Raw genomic sequence first — 18,591 nt, 5'->3', positions numbered from 1 at the left:
CCTGTACTCGGCGCTGGTGAGGCTGCACCTGGAATACTGTGTCCAGTTTTGGGCCCCTCACTACGAGAAAGACATTGAGGTGCTGGAGCGTGTCCAGAGAAGGGCAACAAGGCTGGTGAAGGGTCTGGAGCACAGGCCTTATGAGGAGCGACTGAGGGAACTGGGGTTGTTTGGCCTGGAGAAGAGGAGGCTGAGGGGAGACCTTATCGCTCTCTACAACTGCCTGAAAGGAGGTTGTAGTGAGGTGGGTGTTGGTCTCTTCTCCCAAGTGGTTAGCAATAGGACGAGAGGAAATGGGCTTAAGGTGCGCCAGGGGAGGTTTAGGCTGGAAATTAGGAGAAATTTCTTTACGGAAAGGGTGGTCAAGAATTGGAACAGGCTGCCCAGAGAGGTGGTGGAGTCCCCGTCCCTGGGAGTGTTCAAAAAACGGGTAGACGTGGCACTTTGTGACATGGTTTAGTCTAGTCTACCCTTGATTGGTTTAGTGTGGACTTGGTAGTGTGGGTTAATGGTTGGACTGGATAACCTTAAAGGTCTTTTCCAACCTAAACGATTCTATGATTCTATCTAGTGGAAAACCTTTACTCATAAATGACATTTAAAAAGTAGCACAGATGCATTGCCTGCTGATGTTCAGCACCTTGACTGATCACAATTTATAGGTTATAGTGAGGAGTAAAACTGCATCTTACTGTAGTTACATTATAACAGCTTTGGACCAACTCTTTTCTACCAGACTCAGTAACAAAACTCCTGAGACTTAGTGTTCTGCAGCTGTTCTAGTGATGGTTCTTTTATTGTTCTCATCCTTTTTTAATTTCTGTTTTCATGTATGTTGTATAATGTGCATAATGTAGTAGTACAGTGGGACATGTATATTATTTATAAATAAATATGCACATATTGGAGGTGCATGCTCAAAAACTTCTTCACTTTTTGCGCTGTCAAAAAAGGTTAGAGACCACTGCTCTAAGACAGCTCTAGTGAGTCTGGGAGCATTCTAAGGCCCTTCAAATGTTTCTATCATTTTGTAATAAAAACACTGCTCTGCTTTTCTGTTCCTCCTGTTAGTGGAAGGGAGGGAAGAGAGAGAGAGAGAGATGGAAAGGAGGAGCGAAGGAAGGAAATGAGAATCAAAGAAATAATTTCTTGTTCAGCTAACTCTTACGGTACTTCAACAGGGAAGTAGTGCTTGGGGTGCTTGAAAAGTGTCACTCATGTAGGAGATCTCTGCAATGGTTTAGAGGAAATGTAAAGCTTACTGGGTTTTTAATTACTTTTACTATGGTGTGTGTGTGTTCTGTCAAAGCAGGAAGCCATGAAAGCATTAGTTGAGGTTGGAAATAGCAATTATAAGATCTTGTGAGACCATACTATCAAAGTTGAGTTGCCATGAGGAAGTAGTTTATTGGTCTTTGCAGAAACTGGTCATGTGCAACAAATTCTGTGGTTGGTTTGGGTACTTGACATTTATTTTAGGCTGCTGGTAGCTAACGGTTGTTTGTCTTCTGTCCAGGCCTGTCCTTTCTTTGTCTGTCATTCCAGGTCACCTTAAGAAAAAGGGGTTCTGTGGTTTACAGCTCCTTATGAGCTGCAACATGTTATAGGATTCTCTCAGGATATAAATGTCTCCATTTCTACAGTTGCATTCTTTGTTCCAGTTGTCTGTCCTGTGATAGCAAAACATGGATAACCTCCCAGCCCTACCCTGTGTTATGGGAATTCAGAACAGAAGGATTGCCCATGTTGATTAGCTTGGAATTTGCTTCTGTTTCCCTCATGATTTTGTTTCTGATCACAAGAACAATTATTGAGGGGGAAGAAAATTTAAGATACACCTTAAAATTTTTTTGTTTGTTTGTTTGCAAATGAGCTGCTATAATCCTTGAGGTGTGAAACTGTAGTTGGGAATACATGGAAGCAAAAGAATTAAAATACCACTTTTCTTACATGCATCTCATTCAGTGATCCTTTCTGTCCCATCTCTAATGTCACAAAGGCCCTTGGCTTAAAGAAGGTGTATATGGAATCAGCCTTCCCAGCTAGGTAGGTAGATTGCACTCTGTGCTACAGAGTGCACTCAACTGCTACAGCCAGTTGAGCCGTTTTGAGGATGTGTGTGCGCACCCAATGTATCTGGCACATTGGGAAGCACTGGATTTACACCGTGTGTACAGCAAGACTTTTGTGCAAGGACAGACCGTGCCTCCTGCAGGTGCCCATGGCTACAATGGATGCCAGGGTTCCCTGGGGAGATGACAGCCAGGACCGACCTGCAGTGAATTTGTCCTTGCAAGCTGTGTTTTTATCTGAACTTTTTAATATTGACCAATTCCTAAACTGTGTTTTGATTCATTTGCTGTGAGAGGCAAGAAGACAGTGGCGGGAGGAGGTGGAGAAGAATTGTGTAGAAACTAAAATAGGCTTTGGTGAAAGCAGTGTTCCAAGTACAAAAATAGAAGGGAAAAAAAGGGGCAAGAACTGTGTTGCCCAGACTGGGCCTAACCAGCAGCAATGTGTCAGGACCCACTGATCTGGACCCTGAGATCCTCACCTGTATGGGAGGTGGCCTTGTAGCCAGGTTTTTCTGGGAGGGTCAGGATCGTGTATGCTTCACGACATGTTTTCAACAATGCAGTGTGAGGGCGGGGGGTGAAACAAGCTGGACAACAAAGAATAATAGCCGCATGCCTTTGTTTTCTCTACATGTCATGAACTAGACTCCTGGATGTTTCAGCAGGTGTTGGGTCAGGGCCTTGGAGGGACTTGGTGCTTCATGACTGCCTCTGCTGCATCTGAATTTTCTTTTAAGGGCTCATTGTCATTCAAATCAAGAGTTTTTTCAACTGCTTGCTTTTGATATTACTGCCGTCACTTCTTAAGGGTGTGAGCAATGCGGAAAAATGAGCAACTCAAACCAGTCAGTTAACCTCATAGTGTGATGTCCGGGAGTCTTTTTCCTTATGTCCTGCTTAATACTGTAGCAAGTGCTCGTTAGGCAGAATAAAACAGGGACAAGCCATATTGTTCAATACATTGAATGCTGGGAGGAAGGGAGACTGGTAAATATTTTGATAATGCAAAAGGTTTCCTTTTCCGCTTTTGGAAGAAACATCCCATTTCCCCATGAATAAACTGTGAAATTCATATATGACTCTGTTTTCCCTCCCTGAATCTCACTTGTCCCTCTGGATGATGAGCTCTTTGGGCCTGTGGTTGTTGCAGGATGTGGTCTGTGGGTTGTAGCCCAGAGCAACAAATACCAGTCACAGCTGGAGGGTCCCAAGAGCTGTGCAGGTAACAATATCCTGTAGTACTCAGTGCTTCATTTACTGACAGTGGCAGCGATATGAATGCCAGTTCAGTAACTGGACGAAGACAGCGTGGCTGACCCCACAGCGATGCGGAACACCTGATGAATGACTGCTTCCAGCTATGGCTGTCCACGGCTGTATTGCAGTCTATGAACACTTGGTGGGAGACTCCAAAACACTAAGAATTCCCAGAGCATCTCCAGTTTTTAGTCTTCCAGTAGCACTTGCTGTTACCAGGAGGGATGGAGACCATTTCCCTGGCACAGACTTGAGAAGCAGCCGTACAGGGCAGGTGGTTGTGATCCTGTGTATCAGTGGTGCTTCTCCACCTCTCTTCTAAGAGTAGAGAAGTCAAATCTCCGGTCTGTCCAGGACAGCAAACATTTTGTGCTCTTTTCTTTTGTCTTTGTGCATGGTCGGAGCATAAGCTGAAGTCCTTTCCTTAGTTTTCTTCCACAGATTTAGTCAGGCTTGTCACCCGTTTGTTACAAATCCTTTCAGTTTATTTTTTGAGTGTTTGGGCACAGGCTTCAAAATTAAAGGTAACTTGCTTTTTTATTGCTAGAATTGATCTGGAGTGGCATCAGCTTTCATTGTCAGTATGATAAATCTAATGAGAATTATGCTATGCAAGGCAAGTTTTTTATATAATTTTGTGGTTTACTTTTTTTTTATCCTCCTCCTGCCCCCTCTCTGGGATACAAAGCTTCACTGCTGAGAAGAGAAAGGGAGTAATCTACTATGTACTATTGTTTTGTGTGGTAGTGATTATCTGCGTTCACGTTCAATTATAAGTTGTGCTTCTGTCACCTTAGGTCTGCGAAGCAAAATAATGCCTTAGGCTGAAGTAGGTTATCACATGTGTATGAATTAAGATAGGATAATAGTCTTGAAGGTTGACCATATAGCTCTTCACTATTCATGTGTAGTTTATCTGGACTGCAGGTAAAGCACATCGCATATCAGGATGGTTCTGAGATGGCTCTGTGCAGACTCAGGCGGGGACAGGCAAGGCTTTCATGAACACCACAGGATGTGTGGTTGGAGGTCCCAGAAGGGCTGGTAAAGGCCATTACAGCCTATCGGTGCCCTCAGGGCTCTGGAGTTAGCATCTGTGGCCTTGTACTTCCCAAGATTCCAATGCAGAGCTTTGTTACCACAGCTCTATCTGCCCTTCTGACACTGGACAGCATTGCTTGCGCCATCCCAGTGCTTCTAACTTGTGGGAGGTAGCTGCCTTTCTTCACAGGGCAGGAGAGAACTTGGCATGAGAACTGCTGTTTTCATTCCTGTACAACTGATAGCACACAGAATAATGTCAGTTGAAAGGGACTGCTGGAAGTCAGATGGTCCAGTGCCTTGTTCAGAGCAGAGACAACTTAGAAAACCCATATAACTTCACACTTCGATCAGGTTGCTCCTGACACCTCCAACAGCGCTGACGTGGCACTGTAGCACTGTGCCTGGGCTCCATTCAACAAGATGGTGGCAGCAGTATCCAAGGAGGGTCTAAAACAAGATTGAGCCACCGAGCTTGGAACTCTTGTAGTTGTAAGATCCTGCCAGTATTTTATGAAAAGCTGGTCTTGTCTGAGCCCAAACGCAAACTGTTGACCTTGTTAATCCTGTCTTGGTCTTGTGATGGGAATGCTACCTGAGCAGAAGGTGCATGCTTCCCCCCTCTTCAAGTCAGGTAGGTGAGACTGTAAAGCAGCATCCTGAAAGATGCCTCCAAAACTTGTCTGTTAAGGGGGTGCATATATTGAATGTAGAGCAGACTTCTCAGTAAAAGGTAACTGCCAGAAATGGTAGGTTTGGGTCTGTGAAATATAGTGCAGCTTTCTTCCGTCCACCAAAGAACTGAAAAGACCTGAATTGTGCGTGTATGGAACAAATTACATAGGCAGGGTATAGGATCTTTTCATGCATATATACACAATGTTCATATACATAGGATAACACTTTTTACTCTACTCTGCAAATGTAAATACTTATATGAATTGTATAGTAGGTAGACATGTATGTCAATGGGTAGGTTAAAATCTGTATGTTATGTAAAATCTGCGTGGTGTATTTTGGCAAACAACTGGCTTCAAAAACACAGTAACTGCAAGCCACAACTTCAGAACAGTCTGTGCCTGTTCACCTGCTCTGTGTGTATGTGTGTATATCGGTAAAAATATATATGGTCATAGCTGAAAAAATGTGTTGCAGGTGTGCTACCTGTCTTCATTAAAAATTAAATGAAAAGTAATACCAAAGAGAAGGGATGAGAGCTAGGTAGAAGTCAAGCTCTAGTTTTTGTTGACTCAGGGCCCTTGTTGTTATGACCACTAGCAATAGGTAAATAGTAGGGAGGGGGAATGATCTTTCTAAAATTACTGCCAGATTGACATGCATGGGCCCCATGCCATTCTCTGGTGGATTGAAATTGATGGGCTCCACACTGTTCTTTGGTTGATTGACATGCCTGGGCCTCAGGCCATTCTTTGGCAGATAACACACCTGGGCCTCACACCATTCTTGAGCCTGTGGTATGTCTGTAGAGTTTGTCTTCTCCCAGCTAGTGTTGGGTGCAGAGGCTGGGCTGCTGGTAGGGAGCTGGCCGGGCGCTCCTGCAATGCCTTTGGCGCAATTTCACAGAAGAGAGCCCAGGCATGCTGGGGTAGTGCCAGGTCAGCCCTGTTGGACGTGGATCCACTTCCGTTGGTTCTTCATCTTGGGGTGGATCCACCTCCATGGTATCCATGCTGTTGTCTGGTGGATTGACGTGCCAGGGTCCCACGCCATGCTCTGTTGGATCAACATCCATGGGCTCTTGGGCACAAGGACCACCCTCCACCTCCCCTCATGTGCCCAGGGCTCAATGGTGTGGGCTCAAAGGCCTCAACAGTGCGGGCATGGCCCACAGCACACCCATCAGTGTCCTTCCTGGACTGAGAAGACCCTTCTTCCCCATACCCAGCCCTGCCCCCAGAGCATGGAGAGGTGCCATCTCTTCTGCACAAACAGGGGAGGAGGGAGCCCAGTGTCCTTTGGGCCGCTTTGGGTTCATATATCCAAGCTCCTGCTCAGAACAGCCGCACTTGGATCTGGTTTCTCAGGGCTTTGTTCAGTCATGTTTGGATACCCTCAAGGATGGTGGCTCCACAGTCCCTCTGGGCACCTGTGCTGTGTCTGAGCAGCCTCATGGTGACAGTCTTCTCCTTTTGTCTAGCTGGGATTTCTCCTGGGTCTAGCGCCACTCGTCCTTCTGCCACAGAGCACCTCTGAGAAAATTCAGTCTTCATCTTCTGTACAGCCTCCCAGCAGGCAGCTGACGTCACCAGTGAGGTCCAGCCCTGAGCCTTCGTTCTCCATGCAGAGCAGAGGCAGCTCCCTCAGCCCGCCTTCCTGTGCCCCAGCCCCTCGCCATCCCAAATGCCCTGCGCTGGGCCCACACAACACTCATCAATGTCTTTCCTGGACTGGGGAGACCAGGAGGGGACACGGAATTCCAGATGCAGTCACCAAAGGGCCAAATAAGAGAGGAGGAAGCATTTTTACTGGGTTTTTTTGTTTGTTTATTGTTTGGATTTTTTGTTGTTTATTGCCCACGCTTGAAAAGGACTCCAAATGAAGCAGCTAGAAGGGACCTTAAGGGTGAAATCCAGCACTTTGTTCTGTCAGAACTTCTCCAAATGTACTGTGTTTGCCTGGCAAGGTTTTGGTACCCAGAGGGCTGCAGGGGTTGCTTCTGATAGAAGATGCCAGAAGCTGTCCTATGTTGGACAGAGACAGTTCCAGACAGCTCCAAGACAGACCCGCCGCCGGCTAAATCTGAGCCCATCAGCAATGTTGGTAATTGTGATTAACATATTTAAGAAGGGATGAAAACTGCTGCGCAACAGCAGCTGAGAGAAAGGAGTGAGAATATGTGAGAGAAGCAACCCTGCGGACACCAAGGTCAGTGAAGAGGGAGGGGGTGTTTCAGGCGCCAGAGCAGAGATTCCCCTGCAGCTCATGGAGAAGACCATGGTGACTCAGGTTGTCCCCCTGCAGCCCATGGAGGTCCACGGTGGAGCAGATATCCACCTGCAGCCCGGGGAGAACCCCACGCTGGAGCAGGTGGATGTGCCTGAAGGAGGCTGTGAGCCTGTGGGAAGCCCACGCTGGAGCAGGCTCCTGACAGGACCTGTGGACCCATGGAGAGAGGAGCCCAGGCTGGAGCAGGTTTGCGGGCAGGACTTGTGACCCCATGGGGGACCCACGCTGGAGCAGTCTGCTCCTGAAGGGCTGCACCCCGTGGAAGGGACCCACGCTGGAGCAGTTTGTGAAGAACTGCAGCCCGTGGGAAGGACCCACGCTGGAGAAGTTCGTGGAGGACTGTCTGCCGTGGGAGGGACCCCGCGCTGGAGCAGGGGAAGAGTGTGAGGAGGAAGGAGCAGCAGAGACAACACATGATGAACTGATCTCAATCTCTGTTCCCCGACCCGCTGGGGTGCTCGGGTGGAGGAGGTAGAGAAATTGGGAATGGAGTTGAGCCTGGGAAGAAGGGAGGGGTGGGGGGGAAAGTGTTTTAAGATTTGTTCTTATTTCTCATTATCCTACTCTGATTTGATTGGTAATAAGTTAAATTAATTTCCCCGAGTATTTTTTTTTCCTGTGACACTAATTGCTGAGTGATATCCCTGTCCTTATCTTGACCCACGAGCCTGTCGCCGTGTTTACTCCCCCTGTCCAGTTGAGGAGGCGGAGTGATGGAGCAGCTTGGTGGGTACCAAGGTCAGACCACCACACCGAGCAAAAGCTGTCTCTCTAACTTCTTCGCTTGATCTGTTGCTATTCATTGTGCATCACTGTGGAGCATCTGGCTTCATCTTCAGTCACCCCTTGGGTAGGTTTCATGTCCTAAGACTGGAAAAACCCTAACTCCAGGCCCCAAGGACCTCGGTGGCCTTTTGAGAGTCTCCTCCTGTCACCCTGGTGCAGCAGCCCAATGGAAGCCAGGCGCTCTCCTTCCCTCTCCCGTTGGGTTCAGCCTGTAATTTGGGAGTGCTGTAATTGTCCGTGTTGATCTTGCAGAATCCTTACTTAAATAGTTTCTCCAGCCAGTTTAGGAATGCCTTTCTGTGTACCATCTCTCTCTCTCTCTCTCTCTCTGCAGTTCGGAGTCATTAGTAACCCTACGGAGGTGCATTGTGTCCCATCCCTCTGCTTCCTATTGAAAATACTAACCAGTATCACCCCTGGTGTTCATAAATCTTGAGTTGTATCTGAGCAATTTATCTAAAAGCGGTTTTTCTCTGCATCTACATTATCAAGAGGAACATAACTTTCTAGGATGGATCAAATGAACTTACATGAGCGTGAAGAACAATCTTCTCATTGTTTTAAGCTGTGAACTCTTGGGAGCTTACACTGTTTCTAAGTATATGCTTCTGTAGTCCCTGAGTTTCTACGTGACCCCAATTCTCATTTGTTTTTCTGTTACTACCATAATAATATTTAAAAGGTGATCTTCAGAAGAAAACAGGAAATGGATTTTTCTCCTTTGTTACTTTTTAAATTTATACGTGTAGAGAAGTCCCCAAACTGTGGTTTGGTGGGTAGGGTTTTTATTAACTTGTTTTTGGCAATTCATTCCTCCCATGTGTTACATACATTTTTATCCTCTCTGCTTTAGAAGGCCAGGTGGCTAATGGCACACAGCTTGGTAGGATTCAGGTGCCTAAGAAATCAGACAGCAAGACGACAGTTGAAGGGATAATTGATTTTTGGTTTTAAAGGTGCCAGCTTTTGTTTAGCATACGTTCTTTTCTGAACCTGAGCATTTAGCACGGTTCTCTCTCCTGTACCTCCAGGTAAGGCTTGAGAAAGCATTTAAACAATATTTTTCAGAGAGCAAATAAAACTTCCAGTAAGAATGGGCTTTCTCTTACTGATAATTAAGTATATAAATAAGCATAAGGGAAAACAGTCTATTCAGGACGTTCTTCATGCATTTTAAACCAGCAAAGCAAACCAACCAAAAAGGGTCAAACACAGGGTTTTTTCCTTTTCAGGTCACCTTTGAGGGCTGTATAGATCAAGAGAAGGATTTTTTGTTCTTTTAGGAAGCAAGTAGAGAGGCAGTGGAATTTGCAAAGCTCAGATGTGAGATGGGTTTGTGTCAACCTGTGGTACTCCCCCTTTCAGTCTTCATTTGGCAGTCACTGTGGTCCTTATGTAGACTGCTCCAGTAGCTATAGTTTATCTGCTATATCTTGACACAAATACCTCTTTCCCTTGCTGTGTGACTATTTTGAGAAAATATTGGTTGCTACCACTTATGAAGTGTTGAGGTACTTATTTTTTTCCTCTTCACTTAGATAAAGTGAGTGATCAACAGGAGAACATGCTGAGATGAATATGTGCTTCCAGTATTTTTAGAAGTCTTTTTCAGGACTTCAAGACTTCAGAGCCCTCGCTTGTAGCCTTCATTGCCCCACAAGACAAGACTAGCTTTTCTTGATACACGCGTGTATTGTGTTCCTGCTTACAACAACTGTCTAGACAATTTAGGTGAAAGGGAGGAAGCGGATGGCAAATTTTTTTGAGCTCAGAGGGACATTTGGGAAGCTGGTGTAATTTCCAGTGTGCAGAAGCCCTCCAACATTACCTGAGGCAAAGGATTGTTGAAATTCAGCCTGATTTTCACAGAACTTGCACAAAATATCTGACTTCTAGATTGGTGTTAGTTCACAAATCTGCATGAAAACTGCCAGGCCTGGGAACTCTGGGCCAGTAATACTGCCAGTCCACGTTCTACCTCCGTATTTTTATTTTGTGATCTGTGTGGTGGCCACATCACACACACAGCCGTCATGTGCAATGTCGGATAGGGATAAAATGGCAGCTCGTTTTTGCTTCTGAAGAGAGAGGAGTTTAATGCTTGCTGTGTTTTATTTCCTGGAGCAGTCTGCCTCTGGCTGCTTGGGTACAGAGAATGAATGATAGTTTCCTGTCTAGGCTATAGACTCATTTAATGGCTTGCACAAGTAGTTCCTAGAGTCCTAGAGTCTTGTTAGTTATTTTTAAACCTTCTTTGCACACTTACAAATAATCAGTTTGAAACTTGCTGTTATTTGAGTTTTAATATACCTAGAACACCACATTCCAAGATTGGGGCTATCAGCTGTTACTTCATTGGGAATTATTGTAGTTCAGGTCGTGCGGTGCTTATTTCTGAACATGGTACTAACATGAGCCACAGATAAAAATTTATCAGAGGATTTTTGCCTGTAGTGTGGATCTTACTCATGCTTGGTTTTATTTAACACAAAGCAAAACTTTTCTTTTAATGGAATCAGTGTATTTGTCTTTGTGACAAATCTTTAGCCAAAATAAATATTGAGGAGGAAGACATTTTTGTAGCTAGGTATTTGAAGCATAAAAAACTAATGTGCCCTGGAGGTGTGAAAGTGACAGAATTGTATAATTTCAGTAAAAAAAGCAAGGAGTCAATGTTGATATTTTTTTCCTTGTCAAAAACTTGAAATTTCAAAAAGCTTCTGTGAACTGCTGTGGTTTCTGGTGTAATTCTTCATCAGAGAGCAAAGTAGAGACAGAATAAATTGCTTGCAACTCTAACGAATGTATTTGTATGAGCTGCCGTAATGTTTTCTTTCCACTCTGGTAGAGATTTCTCATGGAGTCTAGCGAATCTCATGCAAATAAAAGGACCTTCAGAATAATTGTTCCATTTCTCTTTCTCTCTCTCCTTTTTTTGGGAGATTTATTTACCTCAAGGGTCGTAAGTTGTCAGACTTTCGATCTATACCCTTCTATGCCTGTGATAAATAAATTTTTGCCTTGGCTTAGGACATACTTAGTAAATAAATACCAACATTACTATCCAACAAATAATTTTTCACATTTATTTAGCCATGATAGCGTGGTGTTAGTGGAATAATAAGTAGTCATGCAGAGATTCTCCTTTTTCTGAAAGCATGAATGCTTTAATAGGGAGGAAGGAAGAGTTTTTTTTCTCCTAAGATTTTGTTCCATAGTACCTAGTTTATTATTTTAAAATAAATATATACATAAAGGTAGAAAACCATTTATTTCAAGGAAGTCCAAATACTGTTTTATTACCTTGTGCAACAGGAGCATTTACATGGGGTAGCTTCAGATCTGATTGCAGTCTTGTGTAGGACATTGTGCAGAGACAGGCAAAGATTTAAGCTAAATTTACACCAGAGAGTGTTTATTGCTACTCTTCTCTAGATGCAACTTGCACTGATGAGAGAGTACATAAACTTTGGTGGGAGGCATACTTTTTTATCATCATAGTTGCATCTGTTCAAGATCTTTTGCTGTTAGTTTAGAAAGGGGAGGGGGGGTATGCATCAATGTTTCCCAAATGCTTTTAGCGGGGGTTAGGTCTTCATCCTTATCTTGAAAAAACTTGGCTATGGAGCAATGGAAGGCAGGACAGTACAGGATCTGGAGATCTGGAAGAGTGAAACTTCCCTGCCAGACTGATAAGTCAAGCTTTCCCCCATGAAAGAAGGTAAGTTGGTAAATGTGCAAATAAACACTTTAGCAAATGTGTGGAAGTTTAGCAAATAAATATGGCAATATTTTCTTTTAAAAGATGTTTATCTGTTAAATTGTACTGTAATTAGTTTATTGTGTCAACAAAATCTTGAAATGGAACTGCTTTTAAATGTGGATTTTCTTTTTTTAGCACTGGTTGGACCATTCAAAATTCATTAAGAAGCAAATAAAAAGTAAGTACCATGTCTCTGCCTGTTTATTTTGTTACTTCCTTAAGAATTTGAACTTCGAGTATTTGAATGTGATTGTGAATGTTTAAATATGGCTTTTAAAGGAGTAAATATTTCTTAGGAAATAGATTTAATTTAATGGCCAATTGGCTGACTGTATCATGTCTAAATGCAAGAGCACTTACAAGCGATAGACCAGCCTTCAGTAGCCCTCGTTAAACATGTGCTGTTTGTCGGAGGCAGAGTAGGTTGCCAGGTAGTTTCGGTGTGATCTGTGAAATCAGGTTGCCTGGACGCAGATCGTGGTTTCTGTCACTGCTTCTGATCTGGAACAGATTTCATGGGGATTTTTCAAAGAGTAATTGGAAAATATTTTGTTGTGTAACGGTTAACCTCTTTTTTGTATATTATAAATAAAACTAGCAGAAATACCTGCTGTTTTGTCAAAGGGAGTTTTGGGTGGAGGGGTTGGGTTTGGCCACTGAGTCTTTTGTGGAAATTGGCTAAGGCAAATTGCTCCTGGATCTCTGATAAACTTGGTTGCAGGCTTGGGTATGGTACAGCATCGGTACTAACGTGTTTTGTTAATATACTGCAGTTGGCAACAGCCATAGGCCAGCTGATAATACCGCTTCTGTGAGATTAAAATACAACATTTTGCAAGGGAATTGTTGACCCCCTTGCAGGACCTCACAGAGGTGGGTCTTGATTGTTTCAGTGGTGCTTTGCCTTTCTTTCTGATAAGTACCCAAATATCTAGATGATTTTTATGAATGGTGGAGTTCTTCAAAGGCCTTTAGGGCAGTTTGCTTTCACCCCACAGTGTGTGGGTGTCAGTCTGCTAGTATAGATGGTAAAGACAGATGCTATGGGTAAGGTTTTGATGGTTGGCTTTCTCTCACCTTTTCATCACATCACAGACAGCTTTACCTTAAGTGACTAAGTGATTTGCAGGTCCACTTTCTGTGATAGCTTTGTCCATTTCTTGATCTGTCTTAAAACGTGGAAAATCAACAATTCTGTAACACCTTCAACCAGTTTAGTTGCACTGTTTTGTCTGTGTTTACTCACAGACAAAGCGCCTGCTTTAAAAAGAAATTGGCCAAGCCCTGCCCTGAGGAACGCCAAAGAGGGAAGCAATTTGATGAGTGTTGTAAAGGTCGGTCTCACAACAGGATACTTTTCTTTACCTTGCACTCAGCAGGTGCTTTGAGAAGAGTTCCTCTTTCATGATGGATGTTGCTCACTGCTCTTTTTTCCGCAGCAGTGGGCACGTAAGGGTCATCATCTCGCTGATGCAGACCTTACCAGTGGTGCCTCACTGTCAGCCTGGGGTACTATAACCTGGCTTCTAGAAGCTATCGTTGGAGACAGCGTCAGAGCACTAATTATTAGAGTTTTGGCTGTACATCGTTTAGTAGAATGGATCATTAATAGGCACATATATACTGTGTTGATGTGCTGTTACAGAAGACCTTAGAAAGGTGTGAAAAAGTCATTATTCCAGCACTTGATATACCAGCAGGCTGTTGGTCTGGAAGATGAGGCTTAGGCAGATAAGGATGCATTGGTCACAGTCTCATGGTAGCTGGGTAACATTTTATTATCTGTGTTGCATAGAAAGTCAGACCTAGCATTCGCCTTCTGGCATTAGAAAACAATCCTTGCAACTCCACTTCATGGAATTTGTTAGCTTTCTGTGTTCATGGGTGCCTTCCAGAGCCCTCTCCAGCACTTCTCACCTTATTTATCTTACCCTTTCTCATTCACATGTGTCAATCCAAAACCCCCCTCACCCAACAGATCAGCTTTTGAGTTACATTTGCGCCTGGTAACAAGAAGCATCACCCTCTCCCTCTCTTCCATCTCCCCCTGCCCCCAGTAACAGGCAGTGTACCTGGAACTTGCTGTCATTCACAGCGTGCTGTGGGGCACACCTCTGAACAAAAATAATGTGTTTGCCAAATGGTCTGTTGCTTGGTTAATCTAATGATTACAGTATCACAAAGTATGGTAATCATCTAATTTTTTTTATTGCATGTGTTTTTAAATTTAAAAACATGAAATATTTGCTGCTTTGAAGAATTTGAAAAACATACTTCATTTTGGGTTTCTTGGATTGTAGGCTGGTGGCTGTTGTTCTGCCTTAGCAGAACTGCAACTAGTGTAAACTTTTTTTTCCCCATTTAAAATCTCTGCATATACAGTTGGACCTCCGTACACGTTGCATTTTCGAATTAAGTACTATTCATCAGAACCGAACAACCTTCATGAGGAGTTTACAAGGTAGGAACTATGTGTGGTTAACTGGGTGACTGGCAGAGGGGTAAATAAGACATCTGAGGCACGTGGGGGAACTATAAGCAGGTAATTTGAGCTTTCTTACTAAGAGTGGTCATTTTGGCTGACTTCTTAGGTGTTTTCCTACTGTCAGACATCATCTTTTTATTTGCTGCCAAAACCCATTCATGGGCCTCTTCAAGTGTTTTAGTCCGTAGGAGATGCAGTGTTCTGATGCTTTGAAGTTAGCAAGGAAAGGCAGCGTTGGGCGGGGAGAGCTGCAGCTGGGAGACAGCTGCTCTTTACACCAGCGACACCTGCCATACCTCTGAGAGGATTTTTTCATCGTGTCTTGCTAAAATGCCAGTGCTCTGCTTTGTCCCCCTTGCTCTGAGACTTGGGGGTGATTTAATAATGGTAAAAAAGCCACAGAATTGTGGGAGTAGACAGCTTGAGTGAGGACTATACCTTGCTGGGTTCCTGGTGTGATCTAGAGGATATTCTGAAAATTGGGAAAGGAGCAGCTGGAGGAGCAGGGTTTACTTCTCTTTTGTATCTGCCAACTTTGTGTCTTCTTTGTATAGTAATCATCTATCTTAATGTTATTTTATCTTTTTTTTTGTTGTTCTTTTTCTCACCGTAGGGCACTTTCTATGTCTTCTAATTTGCTTGGCAATAATCAGTGTACTCCCAGTCAGCCTAAGGTGTTTAAAGATTGTTGATTGTTGTAGTTCATGTGCATGTGATGTTTACATTAAACTTAATGCCTGCAGGCATATGTTTACTTTCTCCTTTCATATCTGCTGTGTTGACCGTGTATTCTTTTTTTTCATTGCCTGAGACAAGATCAAAGAGCTAATTGTCACCACCTTACGAGACTGATATGGAGGCTTTAATATCCCTTGTCAGTTTAGTGCAGCAGTGTTAATAAAAGGGCATATTCCTATACAATGTATAATTAACCTATAGAACTCCCTGCCCTTATGTAATTAAGTATAAGATCTTAGAGAATCCAAAAACCTGGATGATTTTTGGGCATCTCTAGTGAGAAAATGCAGTTAAACTAGTAAGAATGATACATAGCTTCTGAAAATCATTGTAAGTCTTCATACATCAGGGTGCATGTCTGACAAGTATTACATTTCCGCTGTGGTCAAATTATTCCATTACTGTCTACCACAAGATTTCTTGCTTAATCCTCTGAAGCGTATGATCCTAGTCACTGCGAGATGTGTGTTTCTGAGCTATGTGATCATTGCTGTGATCGAGTAAGACATTTCCTCTGAAAGTATTAACCTCTGATGCTTTGTGATCTAATTATTACTGAAAGGTGGCATTTCAGAAGACTATTTTAATTAGGAAAACACTTTAGTCAGCTAAAATTTTCAGTGTTGTGAACAATTTTTTTTTTATTATTATAAGTTTGACAGAAGACCACTGTGAAACTATGGAAGGAAAATGAAAATGAGCTGGAAATTTATTTTACAGTGAACAAATAGTTGCATTTTTCTTTTTTGTTAGGGAAAGCAATTTTGAATGAGGCTGGGTTTTTAAGAACCTTTATGCTGGCTGGATCATATTTTCCATGTAGCATGTTGAGTAAAAAGTGAAGATTAGCAACTATATACTCAGAATTATTCCAAGTGGAAATGGAATGGGAGTAAGAGGTGGAAGGAAAATGATCACTAAGAGAAACTATGAACTGGCCTGGTTGGGGGACTGTTCAAAATTTGTTGTGGAGACCTGTTTTCTAGTAGACTCTAGTTTCTCATACTAAGCACAGTAATATGGAAGTGTTGAAACCCTTCACCCACTCTGTCTTTTTCCAATTTAAAAACACGGTTGAAATCCAGTGCATTTTGGAAGACATCCTCTATCACTCTTATGGGACCTTATTAGTTAGTTTAGTTAGAAAAACAACAGAGGAATATGTCTGTATATGTGTGTTGTGGACAATTTTCTAAGGTATTTTGCTGATTTGGAATATCAATAATAGAGATGCTGATGCTTGTCAGTCTGTGTGCAAAGGAGTAAGTGTAAGCCATACCAACCAGAGCAGAGCTGCAGGGCTGCACAGGCCGGCTGATACCAACAGAAGCACTGGCCAGATTTTTCTTGCAAATTTAGAAGAGTTCATGGGATTGTGAATCATCAGCGAAAAACAATAAGAACAGGAAATATACTTGTCTGCCTTTAATCTATGCACGCAAATACCCAGGTTTGATTGGCAAGTCAAGTATTAGCCAAGTATGTGAATCGGAGATGTGACACAGAACCAGCGTGGATAAATCTGATTCTGCTTTAGCGTGTCATGAGAAGTCTTCTTAATCTTCATTTCTGTTCTCCTGTCTAATTCCAACTATTCATCCTACACATCCACACACATCCACATTCACAGCATGTCCTCTGTGATGAAAACCACCTTGTCTTTCTAGCATCCTGTGTAAAGATAGGAGAGGTTTACATTTGCGTTTACTGGGTTGACTCTCAGTAGCGCTTCATGCTTTCTCCTCTGGAGTCGCTCACTCATCATTGCGAGCCTCACCCCGCGGTGTCCAGAGCAGTGCAGAGCCTTCCTGTGCCGTCCTGTCCTGTACAGAGCTCTTGCATGGCCTGGGGTGCTTCTGCATGCCTCAAACCCTAACTCAGAGTGGCTGTAAAACATGAAGCATGCCTAGAACTGAAGATTAGCAAGAGCTTAAAATGCTCCTACAGTTTGAAGGCTGTAAATTCCTCCTTGGCCTCCTAAATAAATGCGTGGGCTCTATGGAATTCAGAGTTCTTTTATTCAGAACTTTTCTGCTCTTTTAAGTGAAAATTGAGTCTGAGCTTTTCCTTTTGCCCAGTTTGGACTTTTTACATGTTCTGTATTTCTGTTTGAGAAGGTAGCCCTGAAGTCCTCATGCCTTTATCTGCATTTTGTTTCTAGATCCTGTAGTTCAATTCTTCCTTGAATTGGGCAAGACCCAGTTCAGGAGAACACTGGAGTGTCAATAATGTTTAGATTGCTGTGGTGTATGCTCCGATAGAGCACACCCCTAAACAGCAAGGCTTTCGACAATGCCCTGAACGCGGCCAGTAGGTGAAAAATGTTCTCTTTTTGATTTTGGTGAAAGCTATGGGAACTTTGAAGGTTGCAGGGTGTATCTGAGTGATCCCAAAGGCCCTTTTTTAAGAGCAAGTTAATGAAAATGTTATGACTACTCAATGAATTGGGATATTTTTCCAGCCATTGGGGCTAGAAAGATGACATTATATATACTTTTGACTTTATGAATTTTTATTTGTCAGGTACCTGTTTGTATTACAGCTCCGGCAAGACATTCTTTCAGGGAAGTAAGTACCTCTTTGCTCTTGCAGCTGTAAGTTAAAGTACTTATCATAGTTAATCTCTTAGTGATTTAAAATTTTACTTTAACTGCATGATCTTTTTAATTCTTTATGGTATTCGTGCACAGATTATAAACATGATTTACAGTTCCACATGCATTTTTTTTCCTTTAGAATATAGAGATCTATGGCTTTGTGTGCACCATGACTATATTATTGACAAGCAGAATGGGTAAAGACCTTTGATGGATTGACCAGGTGATGGAAATGTATAAAGAGAGCAAAGACTGTCCTCTGATTTTTATGACTTGAAAATGTAACATGGACTGGCCATATTTTTCAGTATCGTAGGTAAAATAGAGGAGGAAAAGATGATGAAGTGCAACGTTTTCTGTACAGGTCAACCCTGCAAAAATATTTTGTGTGTTTATAGTCTCACCCTGACCAATAAATTCACACCTCTTTTTTTTTTTAATTACAAAAACAAAAAACCCCCAAAACACATGCTCTAAAATACATTGTTGGAGCGAAAATTATTTCTTCATATTGTCTCTATTAGTTCAAGCTTGTTTTATGGTGGAGTGTATCATGTGTTTAGTGCTAATTAGAATGTACCAAATTAGGAAATAATCATATGCAAGTAAAAATTAATTGTAGATTTTTCATATTATTAGTAACTTGTGGTTTAAGGGATCTTGTGGAAGTTAATGTTTCCATTCCATATATCAGATTACTTTTTAGCTTTATTGCAAGAAGACCTCACTGAGAAAAAAGACATTGTTTTTATAGATTGTTTTTTTTCTTTTTAAGACTGAAATGCCCATATGAAACTGCTGTTGAACTAGCAGCTCTGTGTCTTCAAGGTATGCCATCTTTTTAAAGTGGTTTCTCTTACTGTATTAAAAAACTCGTCTCCT

General features: G+C 42.6%; 1 protein-coding gene across 2 annotated transcripts in view; it reads left to right on the top strand.

The window, feature by feature from the left end:
- EPB41L4B (erythrocyte membrane protein band 4.1 like 4B) overlaps nucleotides 1-18,591 on the top strand; it is a 179,951-nt gene that overhangs the window by 59,912 nt on the left and 101,448 nt on the right. For both annotated transcript variants that reach the window (XM_075705285.1, XM_075705286.1), the window contains exons 3-6: nucleotides 12,025-12,067; nucleotides 14,272-14,350; nucleotides 17,636-17,680; nucleotides 18,485-18,537. In XM_075705285.1, the coding sequence (XP_075561400.1) occupies nucleotides 12,025-12,067; nucleotides 14,272-14,350; nucleotides 17,636-17,680; nucleotides 18,485-18,537 (220 nt within the window). The remainder of the gene's footprint in view (nucleotides 1-12,024; nucleotides 12,068-14,271; nucleotides 14,351-17,635; nucleotides 17,681-18,484; nucleotides 18,538-18,591) is intronic.

This window comes from Pelecanus crispus, chromosome 2 (genome assembly GCF_030463565.1).
Source record: "Pelecanus crispus isolate bPelCri1 chromosome 2, bPelCri1.pri, whole genome shotgun sequence".
NCBI lineage: Eukaryota > Metazoa > Chordata > Aves > Pelecaniformes > Pelecanidae > Pelecanus > Pelecanus crispus.
Note: the sequence above shows the minus strand (reverse complement) of the source record. Positions and strands in the feature narration are given on the sequence as shown.